The following is a 14,121-nucleotide window of genomic DNA, read 5'->3' as shown; positions in this document are numbered from 1 at the left end:
CAGCTGAATTTATTACATAGTTTTGTCATTTAAAAAAAAAAAAAAAGAATTAAGATATTTCCCTGTTTTCACCTATATATGACAGCTGAAATGTTGATCTCAAAAAAATAGAGTAGAATAGCTGTTGCCAGAGCATGAGAAAGTTCTAAGGGGGGAGGTATGGAGAGGATGGTTTGAAGGTACAGGGGGTGTAACTGAACAGGAGGAGTAACTTCTAATGTTCTTGAGCACAGTAGGATAAGAATTAATTGAATATGATTGTTAAGAATTAAGTATTTCAAAATAACTAGTAGGATTTTGAAGGTTCCCAACTTAAATGGTCTACATCTTATGTAATAGGTATGTCAATTGTCATATGATCATTACACATTAATATATATGTATATATATATGAATATCACACTGTACTCCACAAATATATAAAATTATTATGTGCCCATTGAAAATAAAAATATGTTTTTAAAAGATTCTTCCTGTTCTCAGGAGAGCATTCTATCAATGAGGAAATATGATGAGGGTTTGTGGTAGTGAGACAGAAAAAAGTGATAAGGTATTACAACGAAGTAAGTAAATAGGTCTTACTGATGGTTTATGTTAGATTCTTCCATGGATTTTATATATATCCAGGGATCCTTAAGCCTATATAAGTAGGGCTTGTTTTACAGTTTTCTCTAAACTAAAAACAACCTGTCTGAGTCAGTTTGGGATGCTATATACCTGACACTAGGTGATTTATGAACAGTAGAAATTTTATTGCTCACAGTTCTGAAGGCTGGAAAGTCCAAGATTAAGGTTCCAGCAGACTTGATACGTGGAAGAGTTCACTCTCTACTTCAAAGATGATGCTTTCTTACTCCTTCCTCGCATGGTGGAAGGGGCTGCTGAGCTCCCTGAAATCTGTTTCTCAAGGATTCTAACCCCATTTATGAGGGTGGAGCCATCATAATGTATTCAAATTCCCAAGGCCCTATTTCTTATTACTGTCACACTTCATGTTAGGTTCCACATAAGAATTTTGTGGCAAACCACATTGGAACCAGAGTACAATCCAAATTACATATATTTATCTTGGAGCCAGTAGTAAGAATGACTCCATCACAACTACGTACAACGATATGAGTGAATCTGTATTTAAACAAATGTTCAGTGAAAGAACCTTGATTCAAAAGAGTATACACTATGATTCCATTTATGTGAAAAACAAAAACATGTGAATTTCTATCGTATAAAAAAATCAATCTATTAGTGCCTGCCACTCCTTTCCAAACCCTACTACTTCTGAGCACTGTGCTTTCCCGACTGCTATCATTACTAGTGTTATCACTTCCATGGTGCCCAAGGCTTTATTCTTTGGAGTTGATGGTCTAGTGAAGTTGCCTGGATGGCTGTCTATATGGGACAAATTGTATGGGGACTGGATAACACTTCAGACTCAGATAGGCATCCCTCTAGCGGGCTAGCAAGGACTTCTGTATGAGGGAGGCCATCAGCATGCAATACCAAGAATTCTGACCATAGGCTTGATCTAATGGTTTTATGGTCTCTCAAGGGGCTCTCGAGCATTCAGTTAATGACCTTCACTAAAAATGGCCCTTCATTTTGAATCTATTTAGTACCTTCAGCTCTGGGCCTTCCATCCTAGGCTCCACTAACTTTTATCCTCCCTTTAACTCTGAGGAACCTCTTTGTAGCTTGGAAGAGGGAATGTGGGTGGATGGGATTGGAAGTGGGAACCCCTGTTCTTGCTATTTAATTCAACTATTTTGTCTTTGTGAGATAAGACCTCTCATTTTCCCCCAAGTAATTTATAAAACAGAAAAACTATTTTGTTGCTTTTTACCACTCAAGTTCATCTTTCATTGAAGCAGTGAACACAAAATGGCATAGTTATTTGTTAAGTCAATAGTAGGTAAGGAGTAAAGAAAGAAGAAACAGTGAACTCTTAAGAAAAACAAAATTAATATCTTAAAATGTCACTGCTGAAACACTTGGGTTGAATTAGATAATGAAGATATTGTTAATGTAATTATGAAATTTTAGGAGGAGCTAGTTTATATGTGTGGTATTTCAGGTAGTGGCAAGGTACCCAAGTGCAGATTTTCATATTTGAAATTGTGAAATTCAGAGGAAAGGTCAAAGTTAGATGTATACATTTGTATTACATGTGTATAATATACATATGGATGTATATGGAATGGAAATGGTAATTAAAACATTACTGTGGATAAAATAAACTATTTCTATTAGGAAATACAATTGAAAATATCAAGTTATTTGTAGGGCATCCAGATAGTTTGAGTAGACTCTAATGACTTCTTACTCACTGAGGTGCTTCTATAATTTTAACATGATTTATTACAATGGTTGTACCATTATTTTAATATTTTATCATATACTTGAAATTAAAGATCCACTGTCATATAGAATTATCTCTCACTTGAAAGTTTTTAGAAGTCTTTGTGAAGTCTTTTAGGATTTTGTGTAAGTTTTTACAAGTCTTTTAGAAGTTTTTAGTTTGAAAGTCTTTGTGTTTCAATAAAACTTATGCTGAACTTCCTTTTGTCTCTTTGAGTTGTGATTTATGATAATTCATAAGTCATTTTGTTGTGTACATCAGTGATTGAAAAATAATGAGTTGCTGCCCACTTTTGTATGGCCATAAACCAGGAATGGGTAAATGGTTAAAAAGTTAAAAGAATACTATTTCATGACATATGAATATTTCATAAAATGCAAATTCATGCCCTTAAAGTTTTACTAAACATAAACACACACAAATTCATTTCTGCGACTGATTTTATGCTATACTAAAAGAATCAGGCCACTATGGCAGAAACCTTGAAAGCCTAAAATATTTACTCCCACCCTTTACCAAAAAGTCTTGACACCCTTGATGTATAATAATTACCATGTCATAAATAAATAAACTAATAAAAGATAAGTATCAAAAAAGAAGGGCTTGTCTTATACATATTGTTATGTAAATAATTCCTTCTTATTGTTTACTCCTTGGTGTGTATCACTATTTATTCCTATTTAACATATTATCTATTTTTCTCATTTAAATAAATGAGCACATAAATTATTATATTCTTCATATTCTCTAGGTTGTAGTTCTCATGAGATCGTGGATTGTTGTCATGTGTCTACTCACAATGTAAATTTGAGTAAACACCATGTGTCTGTTGAACTGAAAAGATGGCTGTGATGATTTTGCTACATATTACTATACTCAAATCTGAGGATGCCTGGAAAACAAAATGAAATAAAATATTCTTCATTTGCTTAACTGGATTACCATTGTGCCACAGATTCTAGGAAATAAGTATCTAGAAATTCAGAAATACCTGTTAGCATTTTGGTGCTGCTGCCTAGTGGGAAGCTGCACGTATAAATATTTACATGTTATATATTGATTTAAAGTATCTGATAAGGTTATCGTATTTTAATGTTATAATTAATCAACTTTATAAACTTTTATATTGGTATATAATATTTACATATCATACATCTAGATATTTACATATGCTCATAAAGCTGAAGATTTATATTTGTTATTGTGTTTATACTTTGAGATAATGGATATGGTGAGGTGAATGGCATACAGGAAGTACCTAAAGTTTAGAGTAATTGAAAAATTAATCAAGCTTTTAGGGTTGTTTTGTGGACACCAGGATATTACTTAACAGTTTCCCACTGCATTTAGAACAGAAATCCAAATGTTTTCCCAACCAGTGGTGTCTGGTATGATAGGACCATTTCCATCTTGCTTGAACTTCCCTCTTGCTTGCTGCTCTGAAGTCATATTGAACTTCTTTATATTCTTCTTAATAGTTTAAATTCCTTCATAGTTTAAAAATGTGACTCCCCTGTAAACTGTAAGCTCTACTACCTGAAGGATCACATCTGTCTTACTTGCTATTAATTCCCCATTACTTAGCAAAATTACTGATATATAATAAGCATTAAGGACATATTTGCGGAATATTACAAATGTGACTGAAAGAACACAGGATTTAGTGTCAGAAGCTCTAGGTTAAGATCCTAGAATGTTTCTGAATCTTGATCTGGAGGCCAGGTGAATTTTAATATTGATTATTATTATTGAATATTAATATTATTATTATTGAATATTAATATTGATCATTGAATTTTAATATTAACACTTTTAATGGAGATATGTTGTAAAGTTGCATAAAATGGCCCTGAGATGCTTTACTAGCTGTGTGAATGTGATGAAGTTATTTTCTCTGAAATTTAGTTTTATCATTTGTGAATGGTTATTATTGCACCTACTCCATAGAATTGTGAGCGTGTACGATGTAAATGAAACTGCCTTGTTATAGAAAATGTAGAACAACTTAATTTTTATTTGAATTATGTGGAATCAGAAAAGATACAGAGGTAAAGCTCCCAGAAGGCTAGCAGAATAAACCTTTTACTTACAGAAAAACCCTGAGGCAGCTGAAGACAGCTATGCTTTTAAGAGATACCACGAGGAGGGAATGTACACTGGGGAACACCGCAACTCTGGAGTATGCGACAGGGCCCTTAGGCCCTCTTGGCCTTAAAAATTTGAAGAGCCTTGGGGCTTGGGGGAGAGCTAGACAGTAGGACTGGCAAAGCCTTGTGTAGGGTGGCCAGAAGTTAATATAATGATCGAAGGACAGTGGAGGACAGCAAAGTGATTGACCTACCTAACCAGCCATGAGAGAGCTCTGTGGCTGAAAAGTAAAGCCAACATAAAAGCGCTTCTCTATAAATTAAAATGTAGCCTGCAGTGTTTTGAAGCTAATTTTAAAAAGCTAGCTATAATTGAATCTCAGAGGATTACTGGAAGAATAATGACTACCAGGAATAGGAGTTTCCAGACTCTGATTGTCGCAGGGAGGCTGGGAAGAAGAGGGTGAGAGGGTATGAAGGACAGAAAAAATAGCCAAGGAGGCACTTAAAGAACTGGGTGGGAGGTGTATACCAAAAGCTAAATAGTGCTGCTGAAGCTAAAGCATAAAGATCAAATTTCAGTTTTCAAAATTCCACTTATAATTATATTATCCTCTCTCTTAAGTAGTGACAGTTACACTTACTGAAACAGATTGAGCAACTAAACTAAACCACAAGAATCAAATTGAACCAAGATATTTTGGGGTGGAGAAAAAATGCCACACTTTATTATTATTTTCACAGGTCATACTTACTCTTACAGTTATAGCTGTACACATTTAAGCCTTCCTTAAAGCCTGTGAGATTAGAGCCAGCATTAATAACCCCATTACAGGTAAAGAAACCAAAGCTTAGAGGGTAATTAACTTGCAAAGAAATCAAAGTTTAAATAGGGTAAAGTTGCCGAGTCCGATAACTAGTAATTAGCAGGCCAGGCCTCAAACCGAGGTATGTTTGGTGGAAAACTCTTGCTTTTACCTATTGTTAGCACTCTTTATCTGCATGTATAACCTGCCATTGTTTAAGAGGCAATGCTTGACTGTAGTCATCACTGCACTGTTTATGTTTAGCAAAATAAATACATAAAAAAATAGTGATGTATACTTTCCATATCTACAACTTAACACACTAAAGTAGAAAAATTTAGACTGAAAAGTACATGGAACAAATCCAGACAAAGTTCTCAAAGATATAACTTCCATAAATTAGGCAAAATAAACAAGTTCTGTTATTATTGCTTCAGATTCAGGAAGTTTTAACTCATCAAATTAGTGGTATATAAAAGCGCTAACACTTTGCTTGGTATATTAGTTTGTAATAACTATGGAATCCATGTTCAAATTACTCAGTGTTATAAAATGGTGTTTGCTATTTGCTGAATGGAAATAATAGCAGGTTGTGGCGCACTGATGTAAGGTTGGTCTGGATCTCCATCTGAAACACACTGTCCACTTGGCAGCACCCAACCTATATTTTGCAGTGTTGGCAGTTTTAGTGACACTGGAATCTTAATAACATGCATGTTAGTTTATTCTAGCTAAGTGTTGTACTGAGCATTGCAGTTTGGCATTGTCAAGTTGTCATTTTTATATTGTAAGAGCTCAAAAAATGAATAAAGTATACCTCACAATTTTATAGAAAGATCATGGTAATGTAAATCCTCTCAGCACCAGCATGACATCCCTTATAAGACATACACAGAGCAAAATAAAAGCTAAGAACTATGGACTAATGGCTCCTACTTCAATGTACTGAGGGTATTATTTGTAGGATTCTGTCACTGGATTATACGCAGAGAATTTGTCTTCTCATGTTCACCATTGTTTTCCTAAAGCAGAGTTTCTCAACCCTGATATTATTGATACTTATATTTTTTATTGTGGAAAGCTGCTGTTTGCACTGTAGGATGTTTAGCAGTATCCCTGGCCAGGAACACACTTATCCAGTTGTGGCAAACAAAAATATCTCTGATATTGCTAGATGTCCCTTGGGAAAATTAATCCTACTTGTGAACTACTGCTCTGAAGAATAGAACAGGACCAGGCAAATACACAAGACAGTAACCAAATATTTTTGGATTGACTAAAGACAGGAATGAACAGTGTTTTATAAAATGTACCGCTTGTTTACGCTGTGCTTGGAAAAACTTGGAGAATATTAACTGCTATGTGTTAGAACAATGTACAGTGCATCAAACCCATGATTTCATGTACCACTTTATAGGACAAAGTTAAAGAGGATAATGAAGTAAAAAAGTATTTTAATTGAAAGAACATTAATTAAGTAGATGTTGATAATAAATGTATTTTGCAAAAATCATAAAGTTAATTAAGGTAGTATGTAAATAATGAGTTTGAAGCACGAAACTATATTAAGGGAAACCTAGACTATGTGATATTTCCTGAACATATGTGGTATAAGACTTTCTGCTATGTCTGTTTATGTAGGCCACCAGAACCCTCACTAATAGAGTAGATACAGGTATAGAAGGTAAATTACTCACAATCTTAGAATTAGACAATTCGATATATATTATAAGGTGTGCCACGTATCTGTATGAGATAGGACCTAAGCTCCTTATTAGAATTTGAAGGAAAAAGAGATAACTTTTTCCTCAGGTAATGAGGTAAGGCTTCACTACTGATACTGAAGAAGGAATGTAATTTTTGTAGGAGTAGGTAATGATGAGGAAACTAGTAGAGACAGTTGGAAAAGTTCAAAGCATATTTAAGGGATGAGTAGGAGCTGGTTTGGCTAGGGTATAGTATAACCATAAACCAAAGGCAGAAGCAGGTTGTGGAAAGTAGTTAATGCTAGGCTGAGTAAATCCATGTAACAGTGATTATTTTTTGTAGATGTCTTAAAGACTGGCTAACAGCTGCTTTGTTGTTGTTTTAAAGCATATTGCTATTGCTTTATTTATTTTTTATTAGTACATGTTTGCAGTACATTTGGGATGGTGACTTGACTGAAAGTAGAGATTGATGAATATGCTTGGAAAAGTATAAAAACTAAAGTGCCACACTACATCTCTCTCGCTCTCCCTTTCTCTCTCTCTCCCTCTCTCTCTCTCTCCCTCTCTCTCTCTCTCTCTCTCACACACACACACACACACACATTCAGTAGCTAAAATAAGCAAATGCAGAGACTAGAGTAGCAGGAGATCAGAGTGGAGAGAGCAAGCTAAAGTTAAAACCTGGAATAAGAAGCAGTAGGTAACTTGAGGCAGTAGGCCAGGAATCCTATATTTCTTAAAGGAAATTGCCTTCTTTAAAACAAGATTCTGATCTTTGGAGGTTTTCTACTCCAAGGCTAGGTGAGGTGGTCGCTAGTATTGACGTTTGCCTGCTTGCTTTCATCTTTTCCTGAAAGATGGCTATCTCCAGTGTTGTCTTTTGTCCCGGCCATGCTGACCTCCAGAGAGGCAATTCCTCTTTGAAAATCTTGGCCGATGCCTGATAGTCCTTTCTTTTGTGGTTTCCCCTAGCACAACTGAAATAGGCTTGATTCTTTTCAAAATGACTGTATTAAATATTAAAGACTAAACAAGAAATAAAATACATGAAGTCCTGCCAGATTTATCTAGTCTCTCTGATATCCCCATTCCTGGTCAAGCCACTCTCACACCTCAAATCTCCTTTTCCTTCTGTTGCTAGAAATATCTTCTTAAAATCCAAATTTAACCATATCGCTCCCTTCTTTAATTCTTTCATGGCTTCTCATTTGTACATAGATTCCACTTTAGGATGTGGACTTTCTTATGTTTTTCACTTGAGTTAAAAGATGTTATAATTATGCTAATATAGTGGGTATTTTATTCGTCTGATTGGGAAGGGTTTACAGTAAAGTTAAAACAAATATTCTTTCATGGCTTCTCGTTTGTACATGGATTCCATTTTAGGATGTCGCCTTTCTTCTGTTTCTCACTGAATTGAAAAGGTCTTATAATTATGCTAATATAGTGGATATTTTATTCTTCTGTTTGGGAGGGGTTTACAGAAAAGTTAAAACTGAAATATTTGGAAAGCGTGAGGGGCCTTTCTGTGCTTATATGGAAAAACTGTAACTCTGTCCTAAAGCCTTTCATAGCTTGAAGTGGTTCCTATTATTGTTGGGTTTCCTGATGGCTGTATATTCAGGCTGCCTGAAGGGGAAATCCTAGCAGGATCCTGCAGCCCTCCACTCCAATTAAACCTGAAGACTTTTACATGAACTCATTTTATAAATTGGTGTCCTGCATAAGATATTTTGAGGTTTGCTGGGCATGGTAGCACACTCCTATAATCCCAGCACTTGGGAGGCTGAAGCAGGAGGACCACTGCAGGTTCGAGGCCAGCCTGGGCTACAAAGTGAGCTCAAGGCCAGCCTCAACTGCACAGGGATACCCTGTCACAAAAAGACAAAAAAAAAAAAAAAAAGATATTTTGAGGGTTCTTTGCAAGTTTCAATAAAGATGGAGTGATAATTTATAAAGTTCCTATCAGCTCCAATATTCTCTGGCAATCTGGCCCCATTCTTTCTTAATTAAATTTATGCTAATTTTCTTTCTTATAATTAATAGCTTGTTAGAAAATAATAGCATTTCTGAGTTGCAAGAGACTTTTGTAATTACCTTGCCCAGTGTCCCAAAATGAGCTCCATAAACTAGAACTCCTGCAAAATGTTGATCATTTTTAAAAAGATCTAAATAGACAAATAGGGTGAGACTACTTTTGTCACATTGTGCACTATCACTTTAGGCTCTGAAAAGTCTTATAGTAAGGACACCTATGCATATAAGACATGTTATACAGTATTTCAGCTTGTGTGTCTGGTTTATTTCTCTTAATATCATGATCTCAAGGTGGGTTCATTTTCCTGCAAATGCCTCAAATTTATCCTTTATGGTAGAGCAGTATTGCATTATGTATAAATACCACATTCTCTTTATCCATTCATTTCTAATAGACTTTTGGAGTATATCCAGCTTTCCTCTCAGGTGCTTAGCTCCATATTGGGAACATGGCATGTGAAGAGTAAATGTATGGCAGCTCTCTGATTGGAACTTGTAAGAAAATATATATATGCTTTTATAAAGAAAATTCCTGCTCCGCTATGTTCTATTCTTTCTACAATTGTAAAATGTGATTTTTGTTTCTCCAAAGATTATTTCTGTCAGTAGTTTGTGGACATTGACTCATTCTGTTTATTGTGAATAATTCTGTTGGCTGTTTTGCCTCAGGGATAATTTGATTAGGGTTGCTGCTGTTTGACACCATTCAGGACAATGTTAGCTATAAAAGGTATTGGATTTGTCACAGAATGATATCAAGGGGGAACCAGGGGCAGGCAAGGTAATAACATGTGTGGATGGTTATTAATATTGGGTTTTTTCTTTTTTTCTTTTTGCCATTTTTGTCCACCAGTTTTTGTTGGTATCTCTGCCTTCATAAGAGATAAGTACGTGACCAATTTAACGATATTTATTTGGTAAGGGCAGAAACTACTACCAGATAAAAAAGGTCATAGTAAGTTAATTTAGAGCCCAGGCTTTCTGGAATACTATGTTTCTGTCCTCTCAGATTAAATATCCTTGATAGAGAAAACATTTTTGTACAGAAGGAAGATTGGAATGCACGGAAACAAAATGCTCACATTGCCCACATCAGCTGTAATGGAGCTTATCTGATGTAGTGACTCAGCCTCCATGAATCTGACTGTGTGTGTGCTCTCTTTTGTGCAGAGGATCATCATCTAGGACCTGCCAGAGGCCACGAGAAAACATGGGGAGGGGTAAGTCTCTCTCTTCCCTTTTAAATAAGTTAGACTCTCTATATTAACTCACTATAGCCAGGAAATTAAATTTGCAACTCAAAGTATGTTTGTGGATGCCTAATTTGTATTTCCTGTTAGTGTTTAGAAAGTTTTTGTTTGAAGTGAGACCCTATGATGAAAGACCACATACCATATGTTGCTTACTAAGCCTTTTTTTCTTTTTTTTGTGGTGATTTCGCAGTACAGGGAGAGACAGCTCTCAAATACTGTACAGAACTGCCTAAATACCAGGGGTTTTTTTTCTTTTTTTTTTACAAATCTGAGTAAATTACCCATATGCTTCAGATGGTATCTGCATTTTGTTAAAGGTAACACAAACAAAATGATTCTGTGCGACTAATGGCAATGGTAAAATATTCATCTGTGAGGTTCATATATAGTTTTGGTTTTTCTTAAAATTAAAGCCTAATATCAATACTCATTAGATGAATTCTTCCTGCTTTCTCACTGGACTACTTAAGGGCAGTAAACTACAGATACATTTAAGGTAGCTTCATTGATACTGTCTTCCAGGGACCACAATAACTTATATAACTAATAAATGTAGATCAGAGTGCTGTAAGCAGGGTGTAGTGGGGCATGCATTTAATCCCAGCACTGGGAGGGTGGCACAGGAGAACTGTGTGCTCAAGCCACCAGAGGCATGCGTGTCCCCAAATAAAATATATAAAAAGGGCTGAAGATGTAGCTTGGAGCAAAGGCCCTGAGTTCAACCCCCAGAAATAAATAAATAAGTAAATAAATATTTAAACAATAAATATAAAGAGTGCTATAAAAGACTTCAGAGGAAGACTTATGTGTGGTATAGTATAATTAGAAAAGAGCTAGGCACAGAGTCAGAAGCCCTGAATTCAAGTTCTACTTCTTCTACCTCCATCGAATCACAGAGCCTCTCTATAAGATGAACCTATTCGTTCATCTCTGAAATGGTATTAATGAATTTTGAAATTTTATCCCCAGGAAGCTGACACTGATGGAATGTAAAAAAGCATGTGAGTTGTTTGAGAACTTTAAAGTATAATGGAACAGACCAGTGATGTTGGCTTATGGTTGTTGTTATTGAATAAGTATATATTTACTGGTTCTTTTAATGGTCAAAGTGAAATGATTTAATCAGATGCTTCTGTAAGCTGCAGGGCTGGGACTAGGTTGGGCAAGTAGCTTGAGAGTTCCTCCTGAGGTTGTACTTTGTTTGCCCCATCTATGTATGGATCTTGGTAGGCAGCCCCAGGGTTATGGATCAATCGTGGAAAATATCTTCCTGTACCTTGTTGAGTCAACTTTTGCTCTGTATTCTCCAAAGCTTCCCCTGGAAATTGATTTTCCTTAGGAATTCTGGTTCTTTCTAAATCATTCCTCTTTTTAATTTTCTAAAATAAATACAAATAAAAAATAAAAATTTAAAACTTTGGCTGGGCATGGTGGCGCATGCCTGTAATCCCAGCACTTGGGACGCTGAGGCAGGAGGATCCCTGCGAGTTTGAGACCAGCTTGGGCTACAAAGTGAACTCAAGGCCAGCCTGAACTGCATAGGGAGACCCTGTCTCAAAAAAAATGACCAAAAAATTTAAAAATTTAAAACTAGGCAAGTTTCTGGGACTAATCCACGCAATTCTCTGCCCCAAAGTCAGCTGTCATTGGAAGTTTCTAGGGTGTATCAGTGTGGCTTGCTTCTCACTCAATCGTAAATGCTTCAGGAAAATTTGAAGTGTGTTCTAGTTTTTCAGATACTATCATACCCATGTGGACAAGAGATCTGCACTGAAACAAGTAACTCGTGTTCTTCCTTGTTTTCTCTTCTTTCCAGAATGATCATTAGTCACTAGCAATGGGATCATTAGTTGCTTCCTTCAAAAGACATGTCAGCAAAGTATTTGTTCAAATAGCCAGGCAATTAATAGAGTGCTTGCTAAGGAACAGGACATGGTAATGTATTCTGCAAAGATGGGCATGTTTCCAACCTGGAAATGAAATCAGAGAGGTGCTTCACATAATGTTGCTTTTATAAACATGATGACAGCCCTGTTGACTGCTTTTTAACTGCTCCTGGTGACCATTTTCAAGGCATCCTTAATATCCTATAATGTCAAACAGACTCTAAATTTCCAAACTTTGCTTTATTTGCCTGATTTTATTGGTTAATTGTTGACACTGTGAAAACAAATGCTGCTCTGTGTTCATTTTGCTCTGTTCTGGTGCTTTGCAATGAAGTTTTTACTAGATTTGGCAAACATAGTTCAGTGTATCATACGAGGGGACACAAATGGAAATATTGCAAAGATATGACACCAACCATAAAAGATTTAAGGATCTATGAAAACAAAAAACACAGAAGGGCAATGCTTCATTTTAGGTGAGAAATTAAAATGCAGGAGAATTATTTTAGTACTCTTTAACAAGGTTAAAAAAATCATTTTTAAATATGTGTTAGAAGAATTATCATTTTATTTGTGTGACCTGAAAGATTATAAATAGAGTCTGTCTTTAAAAGGGAGAGGGATAAGAACAGATTTGTTTATTTAATTTCTCACTGAAATATTATTTACTGTACATGAAGCATTAGCCAGGGCTTGATATTTGGGTCTGTTAAGAATCTCTAATTTTTTATATTAAGCATCTATAGAGTACTTAATAATTTACAAAATTTTCTATACATTATCTTATATGAGTTATAAGACAGCCCTCTAATATAAAATGAGGATAATACTCTCCTTTACATGTCGTAAATCTGACACTAAGAGAAATTCTCTATAGTCTAAAGATTGTAAATGGAGAGCCAAATTGCAAAACTAGGTCGTATTATATCATGCTCACTTTTTCTTTCCCAATAGTAAACAATGTTGTGAATATTCTAATTATCACTAATGCCTAAAGTTAACTAAAAAGTTTTGATCCCTCTGTTTCTGTGAGATGTAGGAAATAAATTATACAATGATGTACGAATATCATCTGAGGCTAGACAGGCAAAGGGAGGTAGTTCAGTGTGTATCAGCATTTATGCTAACAGCTAAAACACATGTATATCAGTTGGTGGGGTGCCTCACATATAAAAATCATCGAAACAACAGTGGTCCAAGGACTAATTGAAAGGCAGGCGCATTGATTGGCAGTGACCATAGTAGTTGTCAAAGCAATTCGATTCAGATGTTTTGCTCTATGCACCTGACAACAGGCGCGTAAAGGGCCTGATGCTGCTGACCTATGTGACTTTTTTTGACTGATGAGTTTTTTTTTTTATCTTTGTGTCTCTCTTGATACACTCAATATGTGAAATGTGATAGAAAAATAAAGTGAATATTTAAGTTAAAAACAAATTTATTACAGTAAGAAACACATTGTTATTAATCTACCTCAGAATACCCATGCCACCCTCTGCTTGAAACACACTTTCCCCTTATTCCTTTCACTTTCTGAAGCAGTCTTGAAGTTCTCTTTCATGAGTATCTTTAGTTGTGATATTATGGCTGCCTCAGTGTCCTGAATGGGTTCAAAAAGTTTACCTCTTGCAGGTATTTTGACTTTGGAGATGAGCCAGAAGTCATATGGTGCCAGATGTGGTAAACAGGGTAAATGAGGATATATAACGTTCTTATGAGCTTGCATTTCCATTGGATGCTACTCAACAGCACTATTCATTGTATTTTTTATCACCTTATGAAGACACTCACAAAAAAGGACCTGTAGAGCTACTTCAGAAAGTGGCAAGAACAATAGGATAAGTGCCTTTGAAATAAGGGGGGAGGGGAGTAGTTTGAGGGCAATTTGTCTTTCAGCACAATAATATATTTTTTTTTTAAATTAAATGTTCACCTTATATTTCAGTCACACCTTGTAGTGTATCATGGAATACCAGAATAGTATGAG

The 14,121-nt window shown here is 35.5% G+C and overlaps 1 protein-coding gene across 2 annotated transcripts in view; it reads left to right on the top strand.

Annotated features, from left to right (window-relative positions):
- The window catches only part of Prrg1 (proline rich Gla (G-carboxyglutamic acid) 1), a 98,629-nt gene that overhangs the window by 33,158 nt on the left and 51,350 nt on the right, over positions 1-14,121 (top strand). For both annotated transcript variants that reach the window (XM_005414447.2, XM_013509903.1), the window contains exon 2: positions 10,166-10,215. In XM_005414447.2, the coding sequence (XP_005414504.1) occupies positions 10,206-10,215 (10 nt within the window). In that variant the 5' untranslated portion in view covers positions 10,166-10,205. The remainder of the gene's footprint in view (positions 1-10,165; positions 10,216-14,121) is intronic.

The sequence above is a fragment of the Chinchilla lanigera genome, unplaced genomic scaffold, assembly GCF_000276665.1.
Source record: "Chinchilla lanigera isolate Chin_1 unplaced genomic scaffold, ChiLan1.0 scaffold00186, whole genome shotgun sequence".
Taxonomy (NCBI): Eukaryota; Metazoa; Chordata; class Mammalia; order Rodentia; family Chinchillidae; genus Chinchilla; species Chinchilla lanigera.
This window is presented reverse-complemented; position numbering and strand designations above follow the sequence as displayed.